The following is a 13,186-nucleotide window of genomic DNA, read 5'->3' as shown; positions in this document are numbered from 1 at the left end:
TGTCTCGCATGCGCACACACACACACACACACACACACACCACACACACACACACACACACCTAAAAGTGTCCCCACAACATGGGACAACATTAAGTAAACACAAAACAACCATAAGGATCGGTCAACTCACTTATACTGCTGATGGTCCTTAGTGCTGCGAGTCTTGGCCATGAAGCGTTCAGCCAGTTTCTCCAGGTTTCTGGAGTATTCCATCTCAATCTCCGCCTTCTTCTTGAAGAAATCCTGAAGGTCCTGCAATAGCTGAACCCTCATCTCTGTCTGCTGGTCCATGCATTTCTGCTGTTCCACTAACTGGGCCCGGATTTCTGATAAAGAACAAACACAAAATGCATCAGAATATGCCGCAACTTGGCACTTTGTCTTTGTCCAGTACATAGCCAATATTTTAAGAATTAATCAATGTTACAATTCTACACAATGAGTCTATTAGAGTGCTAAAACTGCCTAGAGTTAATTGATAGTGAATATCAATCAATCAATCAATCAATGTTTACTTATATAGCCCTAAATCACTAGTGTCTCAAAGGGCTGCACAAACCACCACGACATCCTCGGTAGGCCCACATAAGGGCAAGGAAAACTCACACCCAGTGGGACGTCGGTGACAATAATGACTATGAGAACCTTAGAGAGGAGGAAAGCAATGGATGTCGAGCGGGTCTAACATGATACTATGAAAGTTCAATCCACAATGGATCCAACACAGTCGCGAAAGTCCAGTCCAAAGCGGATCCAACACAGCAGCGAGAGTCCCGTTCACAGCGGAGCCAGCAGGAAACCATCCCAAGCGGAGGCGGATCAGCAGCGCAGAGATGTCCCCAGCCGATACACAGGCAAGCAGTACATGGCCACCGGATCGGACCGGACCCCCTCCACAAGGGAGAGTGGGACATAGAAGAAAAAGAAAAGAAACGGCAGATCAACTGGTCTAAAAAGGGAGTCTATTTAAAGGCTAGAGTATACAAATGAGTTTTAAGGTGAGACTTAAATGCTTCTACTGATATATTATACCAGTGTTTTGCTGTCTGTTTTCACTGCTGCTATTTTAACTGTTTTTTAAACACATAAATGAAGTGAAGTTAATTATATTTATACAGCGCTTTTTCTCCAGTGACTCAAAGCGCTTTTACATTGTGAAATTCAATATCCAAGTTACATTTAAACCAGTGTGAGTGGTACTGGGAGCAGGTGGGTAAAGTGTCTTGCCCAAGGACACAACGGCAATGACTAGGATGGCGGAAGCGGGGATCAAACCTGCAACCCTCAAGTTGCTGGCACGGCCACTCTACCAACAGAGCTATACCACCCCAACTGACCCATAAACAGGGTCAGGTTTTTTTTTTTTAGCACTTTGCCTTTCCTTTCTATTAAATAGACAACATTTTAGTAGTCATTTTAATTTATGTAACAGCTGAATGAGCAGCCCAGTTACACCTCCTGGTACCCCAGCACCTCCAAAACCCTCAAATCTAGACTCCAAACATTCCAGAATAAACTAATCCGGTTACTTTTAGACCTCCACCCCAGATCACACCTCAATCCAACCCACTACTCCAAAGTGGGCTGGCTCAGGGTGGAGGACAGAGTAAAACAACTTGCACTGAGCCTAGTCTATAAAATCCGCTACACCTCCTTGATACCGAAGTACATGTCAAACTACTTCCTTAACGTAAATGACCGCCATAACCACAACACCAGGGGGAGCTCCACAAACCACGTTAAACCCAGATTTCGATCTAACAAAGGTCTTAACTCATTCTCTTTCTATGCCACATCAATGTGGAATGCACTCCCAACAGGTATAAAAGTAAGTGTATCTCTATATTCCTTCAAAACCGCTCTAAAACAACACCTCCAGGCAACTTCAACACTTTACTAATACCCTCCTCCATTCACATCCCATCTCCCCGGATTATAAACAACTCAAATGTACTTCTAATGTATATACTTGTTCTTATGCTATGTGAACTCACTATGTTCTCTGCTGGCTGTACATATCCTACTAAGTCACACCTACACTGTTACACTGTTTCAATGTCCACATTTCTCTGTTGATGCAATTGTTGATGACTGAAGTTCTGATATCAACCAAAGCTCCTCATCCCACCCCCCGGATTGTAAATAATGTAAATAATTCAATGTACATACTATGATGATTAACTTGTGTGATGACTGTATTATGTTGATAGTATATATTTGTACCATGAATTGATTAACGTGGACCCCGACTTAAACAAGTTGAAAAACTTATTCGGGTGTTACCATTTAGTGGTCAATTGTACGGAATATGTGCTGTACTGTGCAATCTACTAATAAAAGTATCAATCAATCAATCAATCAAACTATAAATACACATTGATGAATGAATTAGTCATCTTTGTTGTTTGTAATACCTAAAATAACTTAAGCTGCATTTAGAAGTTGATGGAAAAATTAGAGCCATTAAATATGTGTATGCTTTCTTATCAGACTCGTCGACTAATCTTTAGTTGGAGCCCTACTGTACATTGAACTTGCATCGTTGGTCTCATTCACAACCCTGCGATGAGGTGGCGACTTGTCCAGGGTGTACCCTGCCTTCCGCCCGATTGTAGCTGAGATAGGCGCCAGCGCCCCCCGCAACCCCGAAAGGGAATAAGCGGTAGAAAATGGATGGATGGATGGACAAGCAGATGGCATGTGTTGTGGCTGTATGGGTCATCCTGGCTAGCATTAGCTCTGTAATTTGTTTGCAAATTTTGCCCTTGTTTTAAATGGCCGCCTCATCATTGTTTAGTGTTCTAAAGAAGAATGGGCGGTCCCTAAATAAATGTTCCTTCTCATGATGACAGCACTTCAGTACCATTTATGTCGATTTCCATGATATTCCTTAAACAAGGAACAATAAAAACGGTCTGTTTTTATTGGCCAATGTTTTGATTCCGTCCGCAAGTCGCACAAATGTAATCAGAACTACACATATACGGCGCCAAACTGACAAAGAAAAAACACATGATCCGAGCAACACTCACCCCAAACCGTTTCAGGTCAATCAAATGGTTTGGATTTGATTTATAACGTGTTCCATCGCTACATGCAAAAACCCACACAAACTACAACAGAAGACCCTTCAGTTTAGGGCAGTAGCCGTAGTACTCCTCTTAACAAATTGTACGTGGATGGTAAGTAGACTTCTAGAGTTTTTCTGAAGTATCAGAGCAATCAGTAAGATTTTTTGTTAAATCCAAACTTTTTATGTACTCGTTCTCGTTACAAAAAAAAATATATTTCTAATGTGAACGGAATGGGTCTCCCCAGTCCGAGAAGAGACCTCCATGCGGGCATGACATCATAGTCACACATGTCCTGCATTGGGTTGGTCAGATTTTAAAATAAATTTAATTGTACTGTTCACATTGACATGAAAAAAGGCAAGATACAAATTCTGTATTTAACTGCAGTGTGAATATAGCCTTACTCATAAAACTGTTTAGCCAAGGCCATGTATAACGGATGTGTGTTGATGAAAAATAGCCAGTAAAACAATCCCAAACAAAGCAAGCGGATTTTTGGGGACAGTGTGGCGCGGTTGGTAGTGTGCCAGCAACTTGAGGGTTGTGGAGTTTGAATTAGCAAAATCATAACAGACCCGCACTGAAGTCACAAGACAACAAGGGAGTTGGAGACGGAGGGATGCTTCAAGCTGATGACTCAAAAAAAATAAAATAAATAAATAAATAAAAAAAAAATGTGAACGGATAATATATATATATACATACATATATATATACACATATATATATACATACATATATATATACACATATATATATATATATATACATACATATATATACACATATATATACATATACATACATATATATATACACATATACATACATATACATACATATATATATATACATACATATACATACACATACATATACATACATACATATATATACATACATACATATATATATACACATACATATACATACATATATATATATACATATATATATACACATACATATATATATATACATATACATACGTATATATATACATACATATACACATACACATACATATACATATATATATACATATATACATACATATACATATACATATATATATATATATATATATATATATATATAAAAACACATAAAATGCCAGAGGTATTCTCTCCGCAGATTAGATTTTTCCTTTAGTGATGAAGACGACGTCCAGAAAACCCAAAATAATGTGTCTCCTTAGCCATATTTACACAAATGTATGCATTTAGAGAAAACAATGCCCCAAACCTTAGTTTTTAGTTGTTTACTCTGTAGACCAAAATCAACACTGCTCTCTTCATCTAAGACAGGACTGTCGAACTCATTTAAGCTCAAGGGCTGCATGAAGGAAAAATATATTCCTACGTGGGCCGGACTGCTTAAATCATGGCATAATAATTTAAAAATAAAGATAACTTCAATTTTTTGTTTTTGTTTTATCTTGGCCAAAAATAGAACACGCACATTTTAAAAATGTACATATTACAACTAATCCTCTTAAAAAAACACTTCAAGTTAGTTGAAAATTCTGAGGAAAAAATGTATGCAGTCTCAGAAAGACCATGAATAACACAACAAACTTAGACTTTGTCTCAGTATATTTACAAAACCATTCAACTTTAAGCACTTCCTGTTTAGCATTCTCATGTTGGCAGTTCATTAAAGACGTTTGGAAAAGCATCCCAGTTTTTCTCAAGCCGCCACATTGGTAACATCCACAACTTCCACAACACATTCATTTGTCATCATTCAAATATTATAAATACAATCAAAACAATTGTCAAGCTGACACAATAATATCTGAATTAAAGGTAACATAACTACAAACTTAACCAATGATAACATGGTAGATTTAAACATAAAATAAAACAGAACAAACAACTAATTCAGAAACACACATTTTTACAATGGAGTTCAGAGTGCAATCCACTAATTGCGAGCGCTGCACTGAATTCCAACTACAAAGATGCTGGTCATGATAAACTTAAGTCTTGCATCTTACCGTTTCGTTACTTTATCTATTGAATGGATATTTTCAAAAAAAAAAGTATTGTGCATTACCGCAACATTAGTCTGCCCCCAGCCAAAAAGGAGCAGCTAATTGCTTGCACCTGCGCTGATTGGCATTGCCCCAGCCAATCCAGAGGGCACTTAAAGTCAGCTGACACGTCATCTTTAAACAGCGTGATGTGGGTAACACTGGAATTGCTATTGCGAAATCCAGTGGACACATTAGGAACAGCAGTTTCTTTCATGAAAAAATTGCAAGCTATTTTTTTACTTCACAAACTCATTTTGCTGGCCACGGGCTGGATTAAACCTGTTGGGTGCAAACCGTAGGTGTAATACTTTAATTGAAGAACGATGTGTGCTCGACCCTGGACCAACTGCACTAAGTGACGAAACAAACACGCTCACATAAATATTGCGCCGATTGAAACCGTAGACAGCTGTCGTAAGCAGGGATCCACTGGCAGCCATAATTACGGTAGTTTTAAATGGCTTCGGACAAATCCAACACGACTGAGTTCAAAAGTTATTCTTGTTATTGTAATAATTGTCTACTAATACATTGTGCCTGTTTGCAATCCTGAATTCATCAATTATTTGATATTCTATGCAATATATGCTCTGTATGTTTCAAGTCTGGAGGCTTCTGTGATGAGGGATTTTTTTTACAGTACAAAGCCTCCTGTGATCTTTGATGATTGAGAGAAGACAAAAACAGCTACTGTACATTTAAAATCTGTCGACAAAAGCCTATATTGTACATGATACCGATAAACATCAATGCAGTCAAAAGGCAACTGATTTTACAAACGTTATTTATCACAATACAATCTACACACACTTGGTGTTCTTTGATAATATAACATTTTTGTCATGTTGACAGAATCTGCTTTAGAAAGGGCCATAAAGCTGTCAGCAACAAATCTAGCTGACTGATAGTTTCAGTCAATGTGCCCCAAAGAGCGCACGCTGTTGATACGGACAATGAAATAGCACTGTTTGGTCTCTGCTGTGATCAGGTTGGACTATAGTCCCTTTGTTTCTAAACTGGATGATACCCAAATGTTTCTGTGCAGGCCACATCACATTATTCCCAACGCCACTTTCATAATGACAAATATGTTCAAAATAGCAGCTCTGCCAATTCTTTTGTTCAAGAAATTGCTGAGCTAGATGGGTACTAGTCCACAAGCTTTATAGCTTTAGTACATTTCACCCACTGTTGGACTGCCAGTACGAGACACAGCATTTTACACAGGGTCTTCTTGCAATTTCTAAAAAGTTACTTGTGGTGAAAGCAGGAACACATTTTCATAAAAGACAAAGTCTCAAAATAACTTTTACAGTTTCTCCAAGTTGATTACTGCCTCTGCCAACAACTATCTAGGGCACGCCGTACCACATCAATTGTGAGGTTGCGTTTGCAGAGTCTTGAGGGGAACCTGAAAAGGCGGCAGGAGACGAAGTATGGCTTTGGTCATCCGTTTGGCACTAGAGGAAATCCTCACCACCCTGTTCGAGATTTGATGTCCAACACGCAAGGCACCATCAAAGCTAATTACATAACACTCAAAAGTAATCAAAACCCAACACGTCAATGATTCTTTATTATCAACACACACTTTCAATTGAGAGTGTGAGTAGAATCGTATGGCAAAAAGAGCTAATTATCCTTGGTATGCGGTCAAATGTTAAGCATCCCTATAAATCAGCCAATAGCTGCAGTGCTATGTTTAGATAGATAGATAGATAGATAGATAGATAGATAGATAGATAGATAGATAGAACCTGCTATGTTATCTATCTATCTATATAGATGGATAGATATTTTCACTATATAGATCAATCAATCAATCAATGTTTACTTATATAGCCCTAAATCACTAGTGTCTCAAAGGGCTGCACAAACCACTACGATGACTATGAGAACCTTGGAGAGGAGGAAAGCAATGGATGTCGAGCGGGTCTAACATGATACTGTGAAAGTTCAATCCATAATGGATCCAACACAGTCGCGAGAGTCCAGTCCAAAGCAGATCCAACACAGCAGCGAGAGTCCCGTTCACAGCGGAGCCAGCAGGAAACCATCCCAAGCGCAGAAATGTCCCCAGCCGATACACAGGCAAGCAGTACATGGCCACCGGATCGGACCGGACCCCCTCCACAAGGGAGAGTGGGACATAGAAGAAAAAGAAAACGGCAGATCAACTGGTCTAAAAAGGGATATAGATATAGTGAAGTTAGTCACATTTACAAACCTTTGAACCTGGAATGCAAAAAAAATGCTCTCCTATTCACGGTTACATACTGTAGATGAGCTAAAGGGGTATTTGACTACAGGGGATTTCATTTTTTTACAGGACTGTTTGAAAATACCAGAATCTGCTCCAGATGGAAAGACACAACTAGCAGCTACAAGAAGTACATTTTTTTCCCTAAATGGTTAGTTACAAAGCTACTAAGAAATATGAAAGACCACATTTTGTCTTTAAATTGTTCTGTAAAGAACTTCTGTTGTACATTGTGCCTCTTTATTTGTAACTATATGTCATATACGCACACATTAAAAGGTCAATCCCACTTTAGTTTTTTTAGAAAGGCGCCCAGTCCTTTAAAATAGTAACTGTGGTGGATAAAATAAAAAAAGATCACATTAAAGCCAAACTTACACACAGCATTTTTGCTGCTTAGTAAGGCATTTTATCTAAAATTATTAGAGTTGGCTGAGCGAAAACCATTACGGCATCTGACCGACATGATCTTGGCTTTCAAAACCACAGGCAAAGTTCCAATGGAAGCCTTGCAGGCTACAGTGATCCTTAAAATGACTGCTAAAATAGAGTGGAAATGAGCTAGAACCAGAATGCTCGGTTTACATTAAAAGTGCTGAATCTATGCAAAATTATATTTTCTCAATCAGAGTAATGATCCTGTGCACATGGACTCCATGAGATATAAATTAGCAGCAACAGTTCAAAGTAGCCCCGCTCATTAAAATGGATTCAATTCTTGACCCTACCAAAGCACCACAATTTGAACATGCCTTATATAAAAAAAACTTTTCGACAAGGCACTAAAGACAAAACAAACAGAACTAGCATGGGAGCTAGAAGGAACAAAAAGAGCTAGCATGTGAGCTAGGGACAAGCAAACAGAGGAATAGCGTGGAAGCTAACGAATACAAAAAGTCTTTACCACAAGCGGGGATAGCGACGTCACCTGTTGCATCGAATAGCAAACTAGAATCCGAGGTCGAATGAACAAAAAGGGTATGCTTAAATAGAGGGGATAATCACAAAGCAGGTGCGTGTGAAAAACAAAAGTCAGGTGACACAAGAACATTGTCTTTAAGACATGACAAGATCATGTACTACAGACAACTACAGTGGACTGTCGATCCATGAACACCTCTACTTCCATCCCATTTGGTTTATGAATATTTACATTGCACCAAATATGCCTCTTTGTGCAGACCATGTCTTGATGTACAAACGTTTTGTGACGCTTTGCTGGCATCGTGGTGTGGTTTTGTTCTCTCGAATGATGCAGTTGGATTGGACACAGTGTGAAGGTAAGAAATGAAGATTTATTATCACTAACAAAATTGACTAGGAACAAAAACACTTGCACAAGGCACTAAAGACAAAACAAACAGAACTAGCATGGGAGCTAGAAGGAACAAAAAGAGCTAGCATGTGAGCTAGGGACAAGCAAACAGAGGAATAGCGTGGAAGCTAACGAATACAAAAAGTCTTTACCACAAGCGGGGATAGCGACGTCACCTGTTGCATCAAATAGCAAACTAGAATCCGAGGTCGAATGAACAAAAAGGGTATGCTTAAATAGAGGGGATAATCACAAAGCAGGTGCGTGTGAAAAAAAAAGGCAGGTGACACAAATGCGTAACTATGGAAACGGAACAAACCGGAAGTGCCACCAGGAACTAAGGATGACAAACTAACCAGATGTGATACAAAAGGGAACCAAAAACCAGAATATGACATGATCCAAGTAGTGGATTGTGACAAGTTTCATTCATTCATTCATTCATTCATTCATTTTGCATGCTGCTTGAAGCCATCAAAGACAGCCGTTTTGACGACATAACTTCCTGTTTACGCGGGCACGGCCATTTCGAAGAAACGGGGCACCCTACATCACATCCCGTTTACATCCGGTACGCGGCCATTTTGAAAAGTTTCTAGGCTGACTAGTTTCCCCCCACAATTTACGTACCTTGCGCCAGTCAGAGTTGCGTAAGCTGGTCTTAGAGATCACTTTGTGTGATCAGAATGTGTCCAAACTCGTACAATTGCTAGACAAATACTGAGCTAGCATTTTAGCTAGTTAGCCTCCTTGAGCTAGAGGATTTTATTAGCAAAAGGGGGCTTTGTCCCGCAGCAAGTCTTTAATGTGCCTTGTGATGTAATGTAAAAAATATGCCACAGCAGACTTTTATTACAGGGACACACAACGGAGCGCCTCACGCTGCTAGATTGTGCTAACGCTAGCGGTGTCTAGGTGAAGCCACTGCTCTTTTATTATTCTTAGTAGTGTCAAAGCGCTTTGAGTTCCTTAAAAAAAGGTAGAAAAGCGCTATACAAGTATAACCCATTACTCCAAAACTCGTGAGTGTTTAACAATGCCTTGAATATTCCCAAACACAAGGTAAAATCCATCCATCCATTTTCTACCCCTTATTCCCTTCGGGGTCGCTGGAACCTATCTCAGCTACAATCGTGTGGAAAATTATTTTCCTTATTTTGTTTTTGGAGCCCGCCGATAAAACGCATGAAAATCAAGGTTCCATCGTACAGTAGTTTTATGAAATAATGTAATTATTTTGTTCTGCATTTACCTTGAAGACCAAACTAATGCAGTGTTTCCCTTTTGGGCTGCTTCTCCTTCCATTGTTGCCAATACCACTTGTTAGAAGCAACTTGTTGTCATAGAGCTGGTTGCTTGTTTCTCTTGTGACCACTGTCGTCTCAGTCATGTAAAAATAGGAACTAAGATGTCGCTGTTTTTGTTCCATGTGGACATATTTGAGTTACCAAGCGGAAAGGTCAGTATTGACAAGTGATATGTTTGTCCGTGTACCAACAGCTTGTGTGATGTGTACTGACACTACTGTGGGGCTGACTCACCGGGTCAGCTGGGAACAGGTGGGATTTTTTTTAATGGTTTGTTTCTCTGATTTGGTCCTCTGCTTCTTCAACTTTGCACAAGCTTTTTTTAGTCTTGATGGTCGGATGGCAGGATTGTGCCGCTCTCTGTATGGTGCTCACACACAACACGTCAACTGTCGAATCAAACGTTACGTTTGTTTTTTGTGTAAAGTAGGCAGGAACAACAATGTGTAACAATCACTACGTTTCCATGCACTAAATTAGTCTGATTTCTGAAATAGTTTTTTTGTATTTTCATTACGGGCTCCAGTACTCTGGAATGCCCTCCCGGTAACAGTTCGAGATGCTACCTCAGTAGAAGCATTTAAGTCTCACCTTAAAACTCATCTGTATACTCTAGCCTTTAAATAGACTCCCTTTTTAGACCAGTTGATCTGCCGTTTCTTTTCTTTTTCTTCTATGTCCCACTCTCCCTTGTGGAGGGGGTCCGGTCCGATCCGGTGGCCATGTACTGCTTGCCTGTGTATCGGCTGGGGACATCTCTGCGCTGCTGATCCGCCTCCGCTTGGGATGGTTTCCTGCTGGCTCCGCTGTGAACGGGACTCTCGCTGCTGTGTTGGATCCGCTTTGGACTGGACTCTCGCGACTGTGTTGGATCCATTGTGGATTGAACTTTCACAGTATCATGTTAGACCCGCTCGACATCCATTGCTTTCCTCCTCTCTAAGGTTCTCATAGTCATTATTGTCACCGATGTCCCACTGGGTGTGAGTTTTCCTTGCCCTTATGTGGGCCTACCGAGGATGTCGTGGGGGTTTGTGCAGCCCTTTGAGACACTAGTGATTTAGGGCTTTATAAGTAAACATTGATTGATTGATTGATACCTATGTGTGAAGTCCAAGTAGGGCCGGGCGATATATCGATATACTCGATATATTGCGGGTTTGGCTCTGTGCCATACTGAAAATTACTATATCGTGATATTCGAGTATACGTGCACTAATAGCTTGTTTTGAAATGCATCTGACAATCTTGCACGGTTTTGGAAATGACATGAATGTTTGTGCCACTGCTTAATATACAGTTTTGCTAAATTGACTTAGTTGTGATTTCTTTCTCTGCATGAAAGTCTAAAAATGAGCATGTATTATTGCAGTATGAACAAGAATGTTTAATGTAGACACATAGAATCATCATACTGGTGTGATTATATGTATCAAGTGTTAATTCAAGGCTAAGGCAAAATATCGAGATATATATCGTGTATCGTATGGCCTTAAAATAGAGATATTAAAAAAAAGGCCATATCGCCCAGCCCTAAGTCCAAGTGTCCATGCACACCCTCCAATGTGACTATTGGTCATACGCCGCTAATAATTGAATGACTTTTCCGGTTGACCTATGGCGTCACATTAGGACAGGGGTGCCCATTACGTCGATCGCAATCGACTGGTCGATCTCGGAGGGTGTGTCAGTCGATCTCAAGCCAGGCATTAAAAAATAGACATAAAAATGAGCAATCATCAATCATACCAAGACTTCACTTTCGTCAGTTGTTTGACATTCTCGGCACCCGAGGATCTTGTGAGATGACGCTGGCTGCTGCGAGCTCATATTTAAGAAAAAAATCACTAACAGGGCGGACGCAGAGAAACACATTTTATTTCTAGAGACTCCGTACCTACTGTCAAAACTCTAAAGACCGACTGCACAGTTCCTGTCTTCACCATAAAAGACCTGTTTCATCCTGCCTGTGCTAACAAAATAAGAGTCTCAGAAAGCTAGCGTGCACAAGCTAGCAAGCTACGGCGTTTGATGCCAATGTATTTCTCCCCCGCCCTCAGCGACCGCTCCCTCTCCTCGCTCGCCCACACACTCACTGACGTCACTCACCTGCTGCCAGACATTAAAGGGCCACACACATATGCTACTCTCATAACAAAGTGTTTAAAAACGAGTATGCAAGTTGGACAAATGAGATGCCAAATCCAACCACTTTCATGTGGTATTGGACAGAAAGGAGGACTTTTTTTTCCCTCCATTTGAAAATGTGGACGTTATCAGCACCACTGTCTAATTCCAATCAATGCAAGTCGTCAGAATCAAATACACCAATTTATATTCTTGTCTTCATGAAAGAAAGGAATCTATGTGTGTTAAACATGCTTGTATTATCATTAAACACCATTAACTTGTTAACAAAAATGTCTCTTTCATAAATAAATAAATATAAATTATAAATTGGAATGAGGTAGATCTCCTCGACTTGGTCAATTGAAAAGTAGCTCACCTGCAGAAAAAGTGTGAGCGCCCCTGCATTAGGATATACGGATCCTTAAAACTTGTTTTAACTGATGTCCGCTGTAATATTGGCACAGAGTATAAATATTTTGTCTCAAATGGCTATGCTGATGTTAAATAGCAGACAACAACAATAAATTATCTTGGATTGCGGTACAAACATGACGCTACTACCAAGAATGTATCGGGTCTGATGCAAAGAAAGGTGGCGGAAGAGTTTTTTTTAAATAATTTTCAGACGGAGATCGTGGAAACAAAATTTTATAATGTCTTAAAGTTCATTCAAAAGGCTCTGTGGATGGATGGAAGGAGTTTTAAATCCGAAGGAAAAGACTGTTAGTGCCCCCACTAAAATCTAGAAGAAGGTTTCTATTTTTCTGAACTATCTTGGCCGTTTTGCAGAAAGTTAATCAGTTGGGGTGCACAAATGCAGTGTGAAGACGTTTGTGTACGCTTTATTATTCGCCTTTACTATACCTGCTTCTTTATCTTTCATCGTATTTTGTTCGAGAGTCCGAATTAAGGACAAATTTTATATTTCCTTCGGTACATTTTCGTTTAATTTCATTTATTTATTTATTTATTTCAGGCAATGACATAAAAAAATAAGTACAATGTATACAACACGTAATAATATAAATAATTATATAATGGAAATGGTAATGTACAGTAT

The 13,186-nt window shown here is 39.5% G+C and overlaps 1 protein-coding gene across 3 annotated transcripts in view; it reads right to left on the bottom strand.

Moving 5' to 3' along the window:
- Positions 1-13,186, bottom strand: part of srgap1a (SLIT-ROBO Rho GTPase activating protein 1a) — a 182,776-nt gene that overhangs the window by 111,381 nt on the left and 58,209 nt on the right. For all 3 annotated transcript variants that reach the window (XM_061917845.1, XM_061917846.1, XM_061917847.1), the window contains exon 2: positions 133-328. In XM_061917845.1, coding sequence (XP_061773829.1) covers positions 133-328 — 196 coding nt within the window. The remainder of the gene's footprint in view (positions 1-132; positions 329-13,186) is intronic.

Source organism: Nerophis ophidion, linkage group LG12, assembly GCF_033978795.1.
Source record: "Nerophis ophidion isolate RoL-2023_Sa linkage group LG12, RoL_Noph_v1.0, whole genome shotgun sequence".
Classification (NCBI taxonomy): domain Eukaryota; kingdom Metazoa; phylum Chordata; class Actinopteri; order Syngnathiformes; family Syngnathidae; genus Nerophis; species Nerophis ophidion.
Note: the sequence above shows the minus strand (reverse complement) of the source record. Positions and strands in the feature narration are given on the sequence as shown.